The sequence below is a fragment of the Nematolebias whitei genome, chromosome 19, assembly GCF_014905685.2.
Source record: "Nematolebias whitei isolate Nwh7 chromosome 19, NemWhi1, whole genome shotgun sequence".
Taxonomy (NCBI): Eukaryota; Metazoa; Chordata; class Actinopteri; order Cyprinodontiformes; family Rivulidae; genus Nematolebias; species Nematolebias whitei.
In genome coordinates, this window is record NC_056516.1 from 22,642,061 (window position 1) to 22,662,066 (window position 20,006).

General features: G+C 39.3%; 2 protein-coding genes across 3 annotated transcripts in view; both read left to right on the forward strand.

The window, feature by feature from the left end:
- The window catches only part of dync1li1 (dynein, cytoplasmic 1, light intermediate chain 1), a 12,475-nt gene extending 7,966 nt beyond the window's left edge, over positions 1 to 4,509 (forward strand). For both annotated transcript variants that reach the window (XM_037693377.1, XM_037693378.1), the window contains one exon: positions 3,395 to 4,509. In XM_037693377.1, coding sequence (XP_037549305.1) covers positions 3,395 to 3,513 — 119 coding nt within the window. In that variant the 3' untranslated portion in view covers positions 3,514 to 4,509. The remainder of the gene's footprint in view (positions 1 to 3,394) is intronic.
- Positions 4,510 to 6,483: 1,974 nt separating this feature from the next.
- LOC119425707 (catenin beta-1) lies at positions 6,484 to 14,694 on the forward strand. Its single transcript, XM_037693248.1, has 17 exons — positions 6,484 to 6,609; positions 7,559 to 7,608; positions 8,222 to 8,431; positions 8,505 to 8,755; positions 8,896 to 9,134; positions 10,248 to 10,449; positions 10,555 to 10,699; positions 10,888 to 10,991; positions 11,082 to 11,216; positions 11,550 to 11,753; positions 11,835 to 11,993; positions 12,072 to 12,191; positions 12,396 to 12,546; positions 12,625 to 12,746; positions 13,138 to 13,198; positions 13,471 to 13,665; positions 13,778 to 14,694. The coding sequence occupies exons 2-16, from the start codon at positions 7,596 to 7,598 to the stop codon at positions 13,659 to 13,661; spliced, it is 2,307 nt and encodes a 768-aa protein (XP_037549176.1). The 5' UTR covers positions 6,484 to 6,609; positions 7,559 to 7,595; the 3' UTR covers positions 13,662 to 13,665; positions 13,778 to 14,694.
- The last annotated feature ends 5,312 nt before the right edge of the window (positions 14,695 to 20,006 follow it).

Here is a 20,006-nt window from a genome sequence, read left to right on the forward strand (position 1 = left end):
TATATATATATATATATATATATATATATATATATATATATATATATCTTAGATTGTGTTCTCATGAACCACTCATAGTTTGTTGTGCAGTCTCACTGTTACCTCCATTCATAATGTGTGTGTGTGTGTGCACTAGTCAGAGGATGCTGGCCGCGGTAAGGTGTGTGTGAGCAAGATATTTCTCGTCTTTATCGCTTGCCTTTAAGCTTTTTATTCTTTTGATCCCTTTCCCTACTTTCCATTTCCTGAGCTTCAACCTTTTACCAGCATCCTTTGAGAAACGAGCCTTCTGCATCAGCCATTTCACTTCTTGTCAAAAAATAGCGTTCAGTTCTACTTAATGCTATAACTCGTTTCAGTTTTTATTTTCAAATTTGCTGAGTTTATAATGAATAAAGATGCTAGTTTTATAGGGGGTACCTGTATGAAGACAAACAACTAGGACTGTTATTTTTGACTGTTGCATCTTACCCTACATAGTACCCTGCCCCATTTTGCTCAAATAAATAATTTTTCCTGTTTCATTTTAAGATTTTTTTTTTCCTTTTATGCATGTGTGTTGCATTTTTCATCACCAACATCTGCAACTATCAATGCACGTGATTCTAACAAAGGCTGGAGAGTTCAAAAGTGTCAATTATTTCAGACTTAATCATAATTCTGTGTAAAAGCCAATCTGCAGATATTTTCTGTAACATTTCTAGAACCCAGGCTGCCATTTTCATTAGACCTATCCCACAAACTGTTGAAATTAAATCCATCATACACTGCCTGGCCAAAAAAATGTTGCCACCTGGATTTAACTAAGCAAATGGGTACGAGCCTCCTATTACTGCATGGGTGATTATCTTTCACCTGGCAACAAGTTATTGAACCCCAACTGGTGCAATGAGTTGCTTCTCATTTCTTAAACAATCATGTTGAAAGACACATCACGTGGTCGTGGAAAAGATGTCAGTCTGTTTGAGAAGGGTCAAATCATTGGCATCAAGCAGAGAAAACATCTAAGGAGATTGCAGAAACTACTACAGTTGGGTTAAGAACTGTCCAACGCATTATTAAAAACTGGAAGGATAGTGGGGACCCATCGTCTTTGAGGAAGAAATGTGGCCGGAAAAAAATCCTGAATGATCGTGATTGGCGATCACTTAAATGTTTGGTGAAATCAAATCAAAGAAAAACAACAGTGGCACTCAGGGCTATGTTTAATAGTGAAAGTGTGAGCATTTCCACGCACACAATGTGAAGGGAACTCAAGGGATTGGGACTGAACAGCTGTGTAGCCTTAAGAAAACCACTAATCAGTGAGGCTAACCGGAAAAAAAAAAAAGCTCCAGTTTGCTAGGGAGCATAAAGATTGGACTCTAGAGCAATGGAAGAAGGTCATGTGGTCTGATGAGTCCAGATTTACCCTGTTCCTTGTGATGGGTGCATCAGGGTAAGAAGAGAGGCAGGTGAAGTGATGCACCCATCATGCCTAGTGTCTAGTCATCAAAGCAAGATTTTGTTGAAAAATTAATGCAACACTGGATGGAAGTAGATCTTGTGACATTGCAGAAGCTTAGCGAAACAATGACACAGTGAATGCATGATGTAATCAAAGCTAAAGGCGGTCCAACAATATATTAGTGTGTGACTTTTTTTTGGGGGGGTGACAACTTTTTTTTGGCCAGGCAGTGTATGTTTCTAGGATTAGTGTTAAAAACAGAGGTGGAGCAGTTTTATACTTGGTGTATATTTGATGTATTTAATACACTAAAAAATAATGTGCAGAATCATTGGCAAGTCAAAGGTTTAGAGATCCCTTTTTGAAAAAAATCTTACTTGCATGTTTTTTTTTTCAAATGCTTTACTTTCAATTTGACACAACAGAGATTAAAAAACATTCCTAAGTAAAAGCTTGGACAACCCTTCAAAGTCTTATTAATAAATTTTTCCAGGTTTTAGCACTTTAAGTCTTTTAATTGATGTTTTGAGGATTTATTTTTCCTCCTCATTCTTTTTACTAAGGGTTTCTAATTCTGATAAATTGAGTTTTCTTGTATGTGCTCCACTTTTGAGTCTCTCCAAGTTAAAATTGATGTTTAGGTTAGGGACTTTGGGGGCCATCCAAGGCTCACTCATGGTTCTGTAACCACTCGGCTGTATGATTTACCACAAAACTGTCATGCCGTAACTTTCATCATCTAAACATGTGGGCTCTTCGGCAGACAAACATGTGCAGCCCAGGGTTTTGTGACTCTGCCATCAACAATATTCCCATTCAAAAGGTGGCACCAAACACAACAAAGACTGCAGAACCAAACTACAAACAGAAGAAAAACAAATTTGTGAAGGAATGCATTAAAGATGGAGACTTCCGAGTGTAAAGCTATGCAGCTAATTCAAGAAAGCTATGAAACCGAGTGTGTCAGTCAGGTCTCGGTGAATTGCAGACACATTAAAGGATGTTGTTGAGCTCTAACAACCTCTCATTTGCTGCTCTTGAAATAGTTCATTGAGGATTTTGAGCAAGCTAGAATAAAAAGAGCAATCGCCATCTTTAGCCGTAAGCCGGGGAACTCATAAATAAATGCAACAAATAATTAAGTACTTCTCTGAAAGAAGTCGTCAAGCAGCATATCTGTTCAACATTGTAAAAAGTGGAGATGAAACAAAGCATATAAACAAAAAGTTTAAATGTGTCAGGCTTCATCTGTAAATGCGGAGAGACAGATTGTTTTTTTTTGGGGGGGGGGGGGGTGTTCTGCAGAATGCAAAATCTTTCACTTCTTGAAATTTTATTAGGTCTTAACCTAATTATGACTGTTGCTTGCAGGCTTCTTTTGAATAAAAACACATACATGTCTTTCATTCAGAGTTAGAATGAAGTATGATTAATTTTAACATTTTTATCAATCTGTAACATTACCAGAGACAAATTTTGTCAAAAAAAAAAGATTCCTCAAACAATAATCCTTTCCAAGTCGATTCATTTGTCTCTTCTACATCATAGTGTAGATTCTTGTGAGCTTCTCCTACAGTTCTGGGCTTATTTTTCACCACAACTCCTGTTTCGCTGAACAGCAGCACAAGTAGAACGACCGCTCTTTCCTTAGCAAATGAGATGAGACACAATGAGACCACTGAAAAAGCTGCAGCCTTCTGAAACGTTCGTAATAAATAGAAAAATGGCCTAATTAACAATACAGACACAGTACAAGTGTTTATACTCATTCATTTTTAATTATATTCATCGTTTCTCCCGGCTCTTATTTTAATCATGTGCACATGCTTTTGTGCTCATTGCATCGTGGCTGAAAACGTTCATCGCACTCGCTAAGCTGCTTGTGTCTTCTTTTTTGTTGTTGTTTTTGTTTTCCTCCTGTAGCGCACTAATAAATGTCCTTTTTAGGTTCAAAGCTGGGCCTGAGCGACGTCCAGGCAGAGCTGGACCGCATATCCAGCCGGGAAACTGACTCAGACTTGTCCAATGCCAACGACGCCCCTGCCACAGATGGCCAGGACACATGAAGATCAACGCACTCCATTCCTGCTCCTCTTCTCTCCCCACTCCTCTCCACCTCAGTGTCCACCTCCCTTTTTTCTCCCCCGCCACCTTTAACTTCCATCCTAAAGATGCTGGGTAAACAGAGGGGTGGACATACATTTATACCTCATTGTCTTTTCACTTTCCCCTTGAGAAGAACTCAACGTTTCTTACCCCCATGCCTTCCTTCCTCCACCTACACCCCTTTATTTTCCCTTTGCGGCTGTTACACCAAGGAGAAATATTTGTCACTGTTACATGCAAGACTTTTGTTACATGCTAGCACATGTAAAAGGATGAGGACCATTGGAGAGAATGGGAAGAGGCAAGAGGTGAACTGAAGAAAAATGACTGCAAGAATGAAAGTCAGGGTGTTTTATCCATCCATTGACTGCGATGGTACAGTTAGTGTTTATACTGTAGAACGCATGTTTGAAGAAACTGCACTTAGGTAATATAGGGAAGACTGTGCGTTTACTGTATGAGGCAAGTCCTACTTGACTGGAGGAAGAGGCTGAAAACAAAAAAAATAAATAAAACTGAAACAAACATGCAAATAGTTTTTTTAAGATGAAGGGAAATTTTACCAGTATTTGTGTGTGTGTGTGTGTGTGTGGGTGTGTGTGTGTGGTGCAAGAGTGTAGCAGGAGGGTTCATTAGGGAAAGTTCCACCCAGAACCATTTGATGAGATTTTAAGTGGGTTGCATTACAACCAAATGGCAACAAGCATTACCATATTCATACACTACAAAAGTGTGCACTCGCTATTTATTACACCAGCAGCATTTGCTTGACTACACACCCAAAACGTTTCTGAAATATACAACAAAAATTTGTTCAAGCATTAAGGTTCATCGTGGCGCCCTGTTCCGATTGGACAGACTCCACGTTGTCGGGTTCAAACCTGTGCACCGAAAAGGGAAAGGTTATTAGAGTGTGGGTGGGTAGCTGAGCTTTACTTGTACAGAAAAAATAACACTAGTTGGTTACATGGTCACTGCTGAGGGGGTGGTGGTAAGGAAAAAGAAGAGGGGGGGGGGGGGTCAGAATATGGGAGGGTCACACCAAGAATGTACAGCCATTGTCTCGCTGATTGGTCCTGTTATTTCAGAGCTCTGTGTTGGCGTTTGTATAATCAGATCTGTCAATCAGTCAATAAAAAGGTGTATTTATTCGGATTCACCTGGCTGCTTCTTTATTTGAAATTCCTCTCGCTGTGAATAAAAGTGCATAAACAATCAGATGAGGATCTAGGTAGCTGATTGTGATCGCCACCAGATAGTGACGAGAATGAATCTTGGAATAAAATACCAGGCGCGTCAAGAGCCAAATTGCGACCGCATGCAATTCTTGTCAAATGTCACCTTTTGTTCTAATCAAGACGTGACAAAAACTGTTAACCGCAACACTCCTTGACCACCAAGGATCATTTCTGCATAGCAAAGACTGTGTTCAATTCAATATGGGGTTTTGTTGAGAGAACATGCTCATGCTAACGTGTGTCCACCATCGAGTGTTTACAGTGAGAACGTCAGCTACAGAATTAAACCACAGAGTAAATGCAATGAAGGAGACCTGATAGATTTATTTTTATTATGTCACGTGGATGTTTGCATCTTGCTTACATGGGGAAGACATGACATCATACATTTTGGAAAAAGAGGCAAGCCAGTCATGATGCAGATCCTCCCATTGTAAAGGCTCTACCGCTCACCTACTGAAACACTGAGCCATGGCTGAGGCTCGTCCGTGAGAATCCTGACAGCAGCCTTTCAGGATAAATATGCGCCACTGACAAAAACACAAACCAAAAAGATCTAAATGACTGGTGCCAGACAGCGCAATGCTGGTGGCAAAAGGGTGAACAAAATGTTACAGCTGATTTGTGCACGTTTTTTTTCTCATTTCAAACGATGCATGACCAACTGCAATAAACATGAACTGCTGTGCCATTTATAGCTGTTCCTGGTTGTCATCCTGATTTTCTGATGCTAACTTGCAGATGGAACTGGGACAGTGGCTGAAGCTTTTTATAGTTTTACTCCCAAGTGTTGATATCAGCTGCTGCCACAGAAGTCTAAAGAAGATGCAGAAAGCTGGTTTGTACCAGATTAAAGTTGTCAAATCATTGTTTTGTATCTCTTTAATGTAGTTTCTGCTTGGATTTCCTGCAGTTACAATGTTTCTCAACAGTTTTTGGACTTTGACCTTTTCTGGCCGGTGGCTTGTATGGTACAGAAGAGCGTGCACAACACCTGCAGTTTGTTTGCGCAAACTGAATTTTTTTAGTTGTTTCTTTGTAATTCTTATATGTCTTCCATGTTAAGAATTCTCAAGCAAAATGCTCAGCATGATTGCATTTCTGACAATAGTAGAGGTGATTAATACATAGACATAAACTTATATTACAACTAGTCTATAAATACTTGCAAACATTGAAATGCAAATAGCACACAAACTAAACACTCTACATGAAGATTAGATCATGGGTTTTTGGGATTACATCCAGCTGTTAAACAAGTTTGTCAGTGTATTTGGTTTGTTGTGTATTTAGTTTTCTGTTTTCAGATAACTTGGTTTGGACAATTAAAAATAAACCCCATATCACTTGTGTTCAGTTGTGTGAAATGCAGCAGTCATCCATTAGGCTAAATAAATGCATCGTACGATCATGTTATGGGAAATGATGTTAACTTTAACCCCTCAGTCAAATCACAGCAGCTCAGAAATCTCGTTTCCTTTCCAACCCAGCTTTCTGCTGCTAGTGCTGAAGTGTCAAACCTTTAAAACATAACTATATTGAAATCTTTTTTGAAATGGCGGCGTTCTACGCTAAAACTTTTTTTTGTGTGTGTAAGGGACACGCTCTACTTTTCCGAGTGCGGCAGAATACTGTATTTTCTCCCTTCGCCATCTTGATGTTCGACCGCGCAGGCGGAAGCAACATCTTCGGCGGAGCAGCAGCGGGTGTGGTTCGGACTAGGACGGGTGGTTCACCTAACAGTCCTTCTACTATTTTCAGCTACGAGAAAGGATTTTTTTTGCCTGATAAAAACCACGGAGGACTCGCTCGACTGTGGTAAGAGGCAGTACATTTAGTGTAGACATCGTGTGGGGCATTTATAGCGTGTCAATTCACGTTTTACTAAAGGAAAATCATCTTTTGGCGAAGGAGGAGTGCTCCGGTGGGGTTTTCTGATTTGGCTGGGAGCTTAGCAGATTTTGTACGGTGGCGCCTGGATCTACTTTTTATACGTCTTTATACGCTAATCACACCTGAATTAAAGATCTAAGGAATCGCTTCGGTGTCACGATTCCAATAAAGCATCTCCGTTTCCTTTAAAGAATATAGAACCAGCCATACAGACTGTTAAACCAGTTGTCCAAGCCCCGAATGGCTGATTGTTTATGTTAGCTAGTTAGCTAACTAACGGAAAGGTTAGCTGCGCACGTTAGGTTAGCTATTGAGATAAGCTAGCCAACCTGTTAGCCAACGGGGTGGCTAATTCTAGCTAGCGCCCCTGCTGTTAATTACACATGTTGATGGCTATTAGTAGGGCTTATGGTGTAGCCGGACATTTTACTAGATTATTAGACCAGTTTGTTATTGTGTTAGTTTAAACCACCATGAGAGGTGGAGTCATGGAAGTGATTGCGGGCGGAGGGGGTTGTGTCTTTGGAAACCCAAGCAGTAGCAGCTAGGTCGGAACTTGGCCGTGGTAGAGGGAGGGGGGAAGGAGAAATATGCCTTTGATGTTGTATGCCGCTGAATGGTGAATTGTGTTCGTGCTGGCCTGGAAATACCCACAGCTTTGCTCTCTCGGTTTGAGGTGGAGGCTCGGCATTTCCCCTCGCATATCTACGTTAGCTGGCCAAACAAGCGAATAGGGATTTGGTTGAAGGTAGAGAAGCAAATGAAGCAGGCGGCGATTTGATTGAAAATTACTTTAACGTCACATTTATGTTTTATCCCACCAAACTGAGTGAGTTTAAGTTGTTTTAACCGTGTACTTGTTTCTTTTTTTCAGACATATCTGCTGTGCGGGCTGAGGGCAGGCAAGAACAATGGCTACCCAGTGTGAGTATAAAAAATGACCACATTTTCAGCGTTTATATACTTTTTGCATCACTTTGATTTAGAATAGATTTATGTATAAATTAGTTATGTAACATTTGAAGTGGGATTTAAGGAAAAAGCTTGCCACGGTTTCCATTATTGAGATCTGAAGTTGTTTGTGTTCATCAGGAAACAAAGTATCAGGGGAACATCTTTGGAAATTGATCAGAGTTAGAGATTCTTTATAGTCATTCGCACTTCATGTGGTACATGTGGTGGAGCGAAATTATGTACACAGGGTCCCAGTTACATCCAACAATAAAATGTAAAAGAAAAACAATGATAACACTATGTTGATGATGATGTTTGGTGTTGATGATGTTTCCATACTTGCATGTAAAATGTGGAACATTATCAGAGATATGAGGTGCAAACAAAAACTTGTTTTTTTTTACCTATCCAGTTTTTGTCAATTAATCTACTTTCCCCCTAAAGCTTTATTTATTTATTTATATATATATTTTTTGCATTTATATTAGAAAATGCCAAAGTTTATAATGTTCCGTACTCCGCTGTGGGCATTTATACCTGCCTCTGGTTACTAATGTTTCTGACCTTCTGTCTGTCTGTGTAGCTGATTTGATGGAGCTGGACATGGCTATGGGTGACAGCAAGGCTGCTGTGAATCAATGGCAGCAGCAGTCGTATCTGGATTCAGGAATCCAGTCAGGCGTCACCACCACAGCGCCATCTTTGAGTGGCAAGGGGAACCCTGATGCTGAGGAGGAGGACCCATCTCTGTATGACTGGGAGTTCAGTCAGCCTTTCACTCCTGAGGCTACAGGTATGAGATTCCCAAGTTAACCAAGACCTTGTAACAATGTTGTATATTTTGTTAATTAATTTATTTATTTTAGACATTGAGGGTTATGCCATGACTCGGGCCCAGCGTGTGCGTGCTGCTATGTTCCCTGAAACTTTGGAAGAGGGCATACAAATCCCACCCACACAGCTGGATGCTGCCAATCCAACAGCAGTACAACGTCTGGCAGAGCCTTCTCAGATGCTGAAGCATGCTGTGGTCAACCTTATTAACTATCAAGATGATGCTGAGCTGGCCACTAGAGCCATACCTGAACTCACCAAGCTGCTTAATGATGAAGACCAGGTGTGGGAACAAAAATCTATTAAACTATTACTTGAATACACTGAAATTCCATACAAGTACCAGATTATTAAATTGATGCAAAACAGTCTATACTTAGTTCCTGATGTTACATTTCCTAACAAATGTTGATTCTATCTCAGGTTGTTGTGAACAAAGCTGCGGTGATGGTGCATCAGTTGTCAAAGAAAGAAGCGTCACGTCATGCCCTCATGCGTTCGCCTCAAATGGTTTCAGCAGTTGTTCGCGCCATGCAGAACACTGGTGATGTGGAGACTGCTCGTTGCTCTGCTGGCACCTTGCACAACCTTTCCCACCATCGTGAGGGGCTCCTTGCAATCTTTAAATCTGGAGGCATCCCAGCCTTGGTCAAGATGCTGGGGTGAGATTGTGTCTCTAGCTACATATATAAATGGTGAAATAATGTTAGATTCTCAGGTTAAGGCAAGAGTGCACTTGACATTGAACTGAGTTTTGTTAAGGGCTTACTGAGACAAAAATATGATGGTGGTTCGATTAAAAAAACATTCATTTTAGCATATCTTAGAAACTTGTTTGTGTTGTATATGGTTATGCTTTATATTTGTTTTCAGCTCAAAAATGTGTTATTCTTATAGCACCATACAACACTTGAATTATTGCCAATACACTAAAATTCTGACTTGTTTGCATTATCAGATAAGATACAACTAAATATTCTGCTGAATGAAACGCTTCAAACAGCGATCTAAAAACTGAAGTGAAAATACAGAAAACTTGGGCCTTTATTTTATTTTATTTTATTTAGAGGTGTTTCCTATTATTGTAAAATGAAAATGCGAACGTACGTAGCTTTAATTTTGATCTGCTTGCAGTCATTTTCCACTTAGCAAGTGAGAAAAACATTGCAGCAATTTTTGCTGCAATGTTGCTGGTGCATTCTCTTTTCTGCTGACCTTTATGTTGCTGTCCCTCTGTTTGTAGCTCACATAGATACATTAAAAATGGTATCATTATTAACAAAGCAAAGCCTCAACTGCTAATCTAAACATGTTTCAAAGAAAACTTCTTCACTTACTTTATGCATCTTTTTTTCCTGTGTGCTGTAGAATGATTTGTAGAGGCTCTTCCAACAATCTTTTCCCAACCTTTGAAATATATATGAATGGATATTGTGAAAAATGTTGAATTAAACTTTCCACGCAGTCTGCTGAACATCCCCTGTGTTCACTTGGGAAAGCGGCTCATAAAAAGCCGAAACTTGCAGCCAAAACACTTGGCTCCCTGGCAAGCTGGGACCTGTTTGGATGTTGCACGTGTGTGATTGAACTTGCACCTGGAATCACATTACCTTGCTTTCAGAGCATGTTGGCGTGAGGAGAATAAAAGAACTACCTCCTTTTCAACCTTTTGTGTAGATTGGTAGCTGGATTACAGTTTGGACTATTTACAATCCTCATGGTATTTAAGTGTAATGTTTACTCACATTTTGTGTCTATATGTTTTTTTTTTTCAGCTCACCTGTGGACAGTGTTTTGTTCTATGCCATCACTACACTGCACAACTTGTTGTTGCACCAGGAAGGGGCCAAAATGGCAGTGCGCCTAGCTGGAGGGCTGCAGAAGATGGTAGCCCTTTTGTCTAACACCAATGTCAAGTTCCTGGCCATCACTACTGACTGTCTCCAAATCCTGGCATATGGCAACCAAGAAAGCAAAGTATAGAAATATCAGCTTATTTTTGCTTGTGCTTTATTCATTTTATGAGCCTCATTCTATTTGGCTGGCATTTTGCAATTTGACACAATGTTGTCTTTGTTTTAGCTGATCATTCTGGCCAGTGGTGGCCCCCAAGCCTTGGTGAACATCATGAGGACCTTCACATATGAGAAATTGCTGTGGACCACAAGCAGGGTGCTCAAAGTGCTCTCTGTTTGCTCAAGCAACAAGCCAGCCATTGTAGAAGCTGGTATGTAAATACTCCTGGTGCAGGAGTTAAAAAAAACAAAGTATAATAAAACAGTATTTCCTACCAAACTTGTTGCAATGTCCCTGTGGGAGCAATTACTGAACTAAACTTTTAAAATTGTGATTTTTTTTTTTTTTGCTGTACAAGTATGAAGTCTTCTAATGCAATGAATGTGTTTGACTGTGTAGGTGGTATGCAGGCTTTGGGTCTTCATCTGACCGACCCGAGCCAGCGTCTGGTCCAGAACTGCCTCTGGACTTTAAGGAATCTTTCAGATGCTGCCACTAAACAGGTAAAATGCAATTTCACAAGACCAAAGTTTTAACGTTTTAAGAACCTCATTAAGGATTAAAAATAGAGGATTTCATCCTTTTCTCTATAGGAGGGGATGGAGGGTCTCCTGGGCACCCTGGTCCAGCTGCTGGCCAGTGATGATATTAACGTGGTTACATGTGCTGCTGGCATCCTCTCTAACCTTACCTGCAACAATTACAGTAACAAACTTATGGTCTGCCAGGTACGAGCTGTATACAGACATCTGTTGAGTAATTATGTGTAATCTGATTCAAGTATTGCTGTAGAACTGGTATGTCATCTTGTGTTTCTTAGTATCTAAGTACGTCTTAAATCGTGTCCCAACAAGGTGTGAAGAGATCTTTTTTGTAGTACCACTATCTTTTCCTCATGGTCTTTCCCCTTTTCTATCTAAAGAATAAGGGACATGCTCTTAGGAGCAGCAGCAACCTGCACTCTGCCCATCTTTCGGATGACTGTATGGACGTAATCTCGCTGTACTTCGGTGCAGTGATAATAAGCTTATTCTGATTCTACCACTGAATAATTTCATTAGGTTGGTGGTATCGAAGCTTTGGTGCGAACTGTACTTCGGGCTGGAGACAGAGAGGACATCACAGAGCCAGCTGTTTGTGCCCTGCGTCACCTGACCTCACGCCACCAGGATGCTGAGATGGCCCAGAATGCTGTGCGCCTGCACTATGGCCTGCCTGTGGTTGTCAAACTGCTGCACCCTCCGTCCCACTGGCCACTAATCAAGGTAACCATCAAACATTCTTATTTACTCATCAAATATTATAATATGTCATTTCCAATAAAAATAAAATGTACTTCTCTCTAGGCAACAGTTGGTCTAATTCGCAACCTGGCCCTCTGCCCGGCCAATCACAGTGCTTTACGGGAACAGGGTGCCATCCCTCGCCTGGTCCAGCTGCTCGTCCGAGCTCATCAAGACACCCAGAGGCGTACGAGCATGGGAGGCAACCAGCAGCAGTTTGTGGTATGTAACTATCTAAATGTTTTAATTCATTATCTTGTTTGTTTTTATCAATTTGTTCTTCTCCTTCAACACATACAGGAGGGTGTGCGTATGGAGGAAATAGTTGAAGGGTGCACAGGAGCTCTGCACATCCTGGCCCGGGATGTCCACAACCGAATTGTCATCAGAGGACTTAATACCATTCCACTCTTTGTCCAGGTAAAACCAAAACCAGATTCCTATTTCAGAACCGTCCCAACTAAAAATTAAATTGACATTTGTGGCAGCTGTTTGATGTATTGTTGGAAATACAACATCTGTATGAAAGCAACTTTTATTCTTCAGAATTTATTTTCCTGTTGTTTAATTCATTACGTGCATTTTGGGTCTTTCGTGCTCAGTTTTGTTTGTTCTTGTATCCAGCTGCTGTATTCTCCGGTGGAGAACATCCAGCGTGTTGCAGCAGGTGTTCTGTGTGAACTGGCCCAGGACAAAGAAGCTGCTGAGGCTATTGAAGCTGAGGGAGCCACCGCACCACTCACCGAGCTACTGCACTCTCGTAACGAGGGCGTTGGTGAGTACACAGCAAGAAATACAGCTTACTTATGAACATTAACGTTGCTTGACTTGCATTGTTTGTATCCTTCTGCAGCAACCTATGCTGCAGCTGTCCTGTTCCGCATGTCCGAGGACAAACCCCAGGACTACAAGAAACGCCTCTCTGTGGAACTGACCAGCTCATTGTTCAGGACTGAGCCGATGGCCTGGAACGACGTACGTGCACACACGGGTTTTGTAAACAAGATGAAACGGCTTAAATACACAGCAAATCTTAACAGGTTGTGCATTTTAATTATACTCCAAAGGTGTTTCTTCTTTTGAAGGATTATGTACACTGTTTGACGCGATTGGTAGGAGGAACAACTCACTCTCGAATAAGTTTCTTTTTATGGCTACACAAGACAAGAAAAACTTGTAAAAAGCAAATATACACTTGTTGACATGTAAGGACTTTTTGTTTATCCAACCATGAGTATACAACCATTATTTATATTTCATATTGGAACACCAGTCCTATCATTATATTGCACTATGGGATCTGCTGTAAAAGGAAGGTCTGCTGTTGGCCAAGTAAGCAGCTTTGTCCTTGTTTGCTTTCTTATAGACTGGAGACCTAGGATTGGATTTGGGAGCACAGGGAGATCCACTGGCCTACAGACAAGATGGTATGTCTTTTTTTTGTAACACTTAATTTTATAATTAAAGTGTTAAATAAGTTTAGATACACTGTGACTGTATTAAATACAACTGAACATTTGTTGCCACTTTGAGGCTTTCATCTCTTTCCAGTTGTGAACTACCCTGAAAAAACCTGAGCTTATAAAGAACCAAGACCAAGTTATCCAGCCTCCTTATTGTCAAATAGTCTCATAATGTAGTTCAGATAAAATTGTAGCTGCTAGAACAGTTTGCTAGAACCATTCTTTGTGCCTTTCAGATTCAGCATATCGGGCTTACCCATCAGCTTACAGGCAGGACACCCTGTTGGACCCCATGATGGAAGCTGCTGACTACCACACTGACACGCTGCCTGACCTGGGTCACCACACTGATCCATTGCCAGACCTTGGCCACAGCCAGGAACTGATGGACAGCAACCAGCTGGCCTGGTTTGACACCGACCTGTAGATTGGTAAGACTGACCACAGAACTCTTAATTTACCAGCTTATAGTTAAGTGGGGGAATAAATCTACTTTCCTATGCATTTCAGCACAATATGATTTTCTCTTTGTTCTTGTTGCAGCTGTTTTCCAGTAGAACCTGCATTGTGGCTGTCCTGTCTTGTCTGAAACAGCGTTACGATTGCCCTGTAAAACGTTGAAGGTAAAAAGAGAAATTGAGGGGTCTTGGTAGGTGCCTGACACAAGAAATAAAGATGGTTTCCACAGGATTGTTTAAGCAAGTTGACACGAGGGGGTAAAATATTTCCAAGTATCAAAGATAAGAGCAGGTGATCTATTTGAATGAGTGCATATGACGTTGATCTTAAGTGTGAAACACATATGTTCAGCTTTGCCTGTATTATCAATTTTTGTTATTTTTCTTATTCTTTTTTTTTTATTTCTTTTTGTATTACTCATTATCTGTTATGGTACTGACCCAGCTTGCCTTCATACTAGCCATCTTTATTTTCTCTTCTAAGCTAATCATTTGTAATTTTCTTTTTTTTATATCATATATTACACGTAGTGTTAAGTTATAGTGATCTTATACTATGTTTCTTTGGTTATGGTCGAATGTGTAGAACACTAATAATCAGTTGAAATGTACTCTGACTTCAAGTGTAACATTGTGTAGTTTTTTTATATAATCTCAAAAAGGAGAATTATGCACTCTTAATATGTGCTTGTTTAAGCATAAAATATGTCTGTGTCAAATGTTCTAAAGAGGGAAATGGGTCAAAATTGAGGGTGGATTGGGGGATAAATCTAGAGACAAGTGTTTTATATACAGTATCACTGGTAGGGTAACTATTTTGTATGCTATCATTGGATGTCTGATAGAAAAAAATCTAAATGCTATCGTTGGTGGTCTGATAAACCCAGTTTTATGTGCTATCAAAGGTAGCTAGGTTGACAAACAGTTGTAGTCCTGCTGTGTTTGTTTTGGAGACGAGGTTCTGACACGGCTGAACAATAAAAAGGCATTTTATTTCATTCAGTCTTTGTCCTGCGTCTGTTTTCACCGAGTGACTCAGGATTTGACTCAGTCCAGGGTGTTTCACTCCGAAATCACAGCTGAAGCACTCGGGAGTTGATTAAATGAAACTATAAAGTTGCAACTTGTTAATGTTCATAAAGGCTGTAAAATACTAGCATCAGACCCCTGTCAGGCTATATTAAGAAGCAAAGAATCATGGGTGTTTTTGTTAATAAAAGTTATGGCTATAACGTGAGCGTTTGAAAAACATGAACCACCTGACAAAATGTTTTCATATTAATTCCCCTGACATTTTATTGAACGTCCCAACAAAATGTCTAAAGATCCATAAGTGTGTCACTTCTCTGTGTAAAATAAGAGTTCACAGTAACGTCAAACTGATGCTGAAGTCCTCCATCTCTACAAAAGATCTACCAGTAGTCTTTGAAATCAAAAGTATTTACCCGTCAGATCTTGTTGCTTTTCTCAGCTGTGAGATCGCATCACACTTAAAAGCAAAGTCCTTCAGATTTTAGGGTCTGTCTGTAAGACTTTGTGGACAAATAGTTTATAGAATCTGTTTAATTATTATCATTTTTTATTAACTTTGAGAGACCACAGCCTGCAGGATAAAAAATAAAAAAAACAACCGAGCACCCAGCTGGTTATCAGATCTTTGTTTTTGGGATTGTAATGACAAAAGTGGCTGCATCTTTATTTTTTAGAAGAGTTTCTATTTTTTTAAATATGGCATCACATTTAGAAACAAAAGTATTTTCTCAGCATTCAGTTGCTTGTAGTACTTTTTTGATTTCTGTCAGGTATGGGAGATAAATGTTTGACAGGTAAAGTACCAATTAGTTTATATTTGACACAGCATCGTTCTTTTCGTTTTAATAAAGCTGCTAAATCTTTCACTATGAATGGACAATCTGAGTGTGATAGTAAAACGTTTTGAATGCAGTTCAGAATGGAAATAAGAGTGAACGCTCATGAAGCATTCACACTGTGATCCATTATTTCGTGCATTTCTCATCCCACAGTTTTCGTTCTATTTCAACAAATATCAAAACGTTCAGCTCTTTCAGGATCTGCTATGACTTGGTATTGGTGCAACTTTAGCTTTTTAAATATTTAGCCTTTTCTGCCACTTTTTTTCTCATAGAAAATCAATTGAGCTCATTTTACATCCATCTTTAGATCTTTACAACCTTTTACTGCTCTTTTCACATTTTGTTCTGGTTCAGCCTCTTGGCGTCCTTGAGCAAAGTGGAAAAAAAAATTCTGCTATTGTCAGCTAATTTCAGCTGTTTATTGCACCTTTCAGATTCTAACTACATTTTTCTGCTTCTAACTTCTTTCTGCTAATTTCAGCTTCTTATGCACCTTTCAGCTTATTTCTATAAGTTTCAGCTTGTTCTACTATTTCAGCTAAGCTGTTTTATGCTAATAGCTTTTTCAGCTAATTCCACATATTTTGCACTAATTCAAATTCAGCCTAATTTGGCTAAATGTGCTCTCTACACTTGTTTTTTGGAATTTTAGCTTCTTTCTGCTTTTTAGCTACTTTTCATCTGGTGCTTTTTTTTTTTTTTTTTGCTAATTTCAACTTTATTCAGATAATTTCCACTTTTTGGTGCTCATTTTTGCTTCTTTCAGCCTATTTGGGCAAACATGTTCCTGCTTTTTTGTGCTAATTTAAACTTGTTCTACCTTTTTCAGCTCTTTTTTTTTTTTTTTTGCTAATTTTAGCTGTTTTCAGATCAATTGAGTTTTTCATGGTAATCTCTGCTACTTTCAGCATAATTAACTTTTTGCTACTTTCAACTTATTTCTGCTAGTTTGTTATTTCAGCTACTATTCAAATGTTTTTATGCTAATTTTAGCCTTTTCAGCTAATTCCATATTTTTTGCACTCGTTTCAACTTTTTTCAGCCTAATTCAGTCAAAATGTGCTCGCTCCACTTCAAGTTTCAGCTCATTTCAGCTGTTTTTCAGCAAGTTCTTCAGCATTCACACTACATTTTTGCAGAAAATGCTCTTATTTTCTGATCTTCCAGCTGGATGTTGCTCCACCTGCTCGACAGGGGGCAGCACACCAGACTTGATGATGTAACTGCTTTTGTACAAACTGATCCTTGCTCTTCCTGTCTGGAGATGTATGTATGCTTCACATACCATCAAAATGCTTTTAATGGAATATTTTGTTCTGAGATCATAAACAAGACTGTTCATCAAAAAAAGACCTGTCTGACATTCTTGTGTCAACATCCTGAAGGCAGTTTTTTTTTTTTTTTTTTTAGCACAGTATGCACCACTAAATGGAATATGACCAAACTCCAAGTAAAACTAGATTTTCTTGTAATCTTTTTTTATAATTGTCTTATTAGTTCTTCAGGATTTTTAACTGTTTTGTGGGACTCTGTCTCCTTTTTCACTTTGTTTCAGTTCAGCACTAAATTTTTTAAGGAACACTGTTGTGTTCTTATAGGGAGCGTTAACGTGACGGTGATGTCTTTGTCCCAAATATCTGCTGGAGTCATGCAAAAAAAAAAAAAAAAGCATCACTGACATATTTAAATAAAGTTGATATAGTTTCTACACAGGATCAAGAGTTGTACTACTAATAAAAAATGCTTTTTTTTGTTTTGTAGTTAAAGGTTGAAAATAATACATGTTTCAGTTTAGATATTTTGTGGAAGAGGTATAAACCTAAGTTTTATCAGCATAGAAGTTGAAAAACAGCACAGTAGTTAGAAATAAATGATTAGTTTCACAAACTGGATTAGTATGACTGTGGTGCTGGACTGTAGCTGAACAAACGAAAGTGAGAAATTGTGATTTTACATCAAGAGAACATTTAAATTTAACGTGACAGAGACAAAAAGATGTTTGAGTTTATTACTCAGACTATTATGACAAAAAATGTGCATAAATGTACACAAAGCTGAGAGTATGTTGTTGCACCAAGAAGCATTAACATAAGCATTATTGCATCTCAAAAGCCTGCATAAAGCACAGAAGGTTTGTACATCAGGTTTGAAACCACATAAACCAGAAACAGCACTGTAGATCAGCATTTTACAAGAACAACATTCCCCTGAGCAAATCCTGAAATTCCAGGAAGTGCTTCATTCGCACGAAACGCTCAGAACGTAGCGTCTTTAATGGCGGGTAAATGTCGGCCCAGTGATGTAACTGCTGTGTGCTGCTGAAATAAAGAGCAGCTCTGGTTTCTGTGCAGATGGGGCTCGGTTGGCTCCATCAGCAGCGAGTCCTTGATGTGTGCTGCCTCCTGCTGAGCCGACGGAGGCTGAAGGATGAGGAAAGAGAGGCTCCACAGAGCTGAAGCCCATCTTTATCTGTGTCTGAGAAAACATTTCAATGTTGCTCTGTTTCCAGTTTAGAGGCAGACAACTGCTCCGACCAGTCCAGTTTAGTTCTTCAGTAGATCTCAGTGACATCTGAAGAATCAAGTAGTTTAGTTGACATTGTAGTCTAATGAGGCTGAGTCAGCTCCTCCGATGGATTCTTTGTTGAAACGTTTCATCTTTTATCCAAAAGACGTATTCAGTCTGAGGAGCTGCAACAAACTCAGTCTTATAAATAACACCTTCTCATAGTGGACCAGTTTGCTGCCGACAGTCACCAGTTTTATCCTCTCTTCACTGGCTCCCTGTACGTAACAGAATCAATTTTAAAACTCTCCTGTTGACCTTTAAAGGCCTACATGGCCTTGCACCCTCACACCTCTCTGACCTACTTCAACCATGTTTCTTCTCGGGCGCTGAGCTCATCTGATCAGCTGCTTTTGGTTGTACCAAGAAAACAGGTTGAAGATCAGAGGAGATCGGGCTTTTTCAGTCATGGCCCCTAAACTTTGGAACAATCTGCCCCCCAACATTAGACAGGCCGCTTCACTTCCTGTTTTTAAATCTCTTTTTAAAACACATGTGTTTTCACTGACTTTTAACACAGTGTGATTTAATTTAGTATGTCATTGTTTTGTGTTTCATGTTTTCCTTTTGATGCTTTTAATACATTTTTGTTATTATTTTTTCATTAAATTACTGCCATGCGTTTTTATAGTTAAACACTTTTGGTAACAGCTGCTGTTCTAAATGTGCTTTATAAATAAATTTGACTTGACTTGACATGCCTAACAATTGGTCGTTAGCACCCTGATGGCTGTTTACTATTCACAGGAGGTTGAGTGATACAATAACAGCATTGTAAGAGGGGGACAGTTGAACCTGGAGGCCTCCACCCCTGTTTAAAGATGGACGGTTCCTTTTCACAAAGATGGCCTCCTTTACTCCTCTCTCAAACCATCGTGCCTCTCTATATGTGAACATCTTCATCTCTGAACGAGTGACCGCTGACCTGCAGATGAGTGTACTGATTGGACTGATGATGTTGATCTTCTGTGCTGGGCCATCCTTTTGGCCAGTGGCTGTTTAGTTTCCTCAATGTAGAATTGATCACAGCCCTCCTGACACTGAACAGCATACACAATATAACTCTGTGTCAGGGGACTGGATCTTTGTTGTAATGTAAAAAAAAGTTCACTGTAAAAAGCGACTGTGACAAAGTAGTAAAGTTTATTTGAATAAGATAAGATGTATCTAAGACTTGGTTGAAAACAACTAGAAGTATGTTTAGAAATGTGATTAGAGTTAAAATGTGAAACAAATGTCAGAACCGGAGGAGAGTAAATCAGCTGGAGCCACATTCCAGCAATTTGCACCTCTTAAAAGCTTCAGTCAGGATTTCTTCACAAGTCTCGTGTAAGCAAGTCTGAATAAGCGTAGCTAGCTTTCAAACACCAAAAAGAACATTTTAAGTAGAAAAGTTACGATCTTATTAGAAAACAAGTAAATGTTGTAAAGAGTACTTTCTTAAAGCACAAGAAATTGTGCTAAAACTTAACTCGATTAGCTAAATGTAACAAATTCAAAAACGCATATTGATTTTTTTTAACAAAACGACAACATTAATATTTAACTTTAAATAAACAAAACTGGAGAAACTGTATTTTGTTGAGCGCTGAATGACAGCTGAAATATGTTGAAGATGCTAAACTGAGTGAAAGTGAAAAGAATAAAACACAGGCTTAGATGAGTAAACCAATAGCTAAAAGCTAAAAGTAGCAAAACATTAGGGGAAAAGGGGAAAACAGCAAAAGCTTTGCTAAAAGCTAAAAGTAGCAATGCAGAAGGAGCTAAAAAATTACACATTTAGCTAAACGTAGCAAAATTCTAGTTTGAAAGTAAAAGTAACAAAAGGTTAGCTGAAAGCAGCTAAAGTTTAGCTAGAAGTAGCAAAGGCTAAAA

Excerpts from the sequence above, each read along its gene's own strand:
- LOC119425707 (XM_037693248.1), top strand. Across the intron at positions 8,432-8,504 it reads TTTCACTCCTGAGGCTACAG|ACATTGAGGGTTATGCCATG; the intron begins GTATGAGATTCC and ends TATTTATTTTAG. Across the intron at positions 9,135-10,247 it reads GCCTTGGTCAAGATGCTGGG|CTCACCTGTGGACAGTGTTT; the intron begins GTGAGATTGTGT and ends TTTTTTTTTCAG.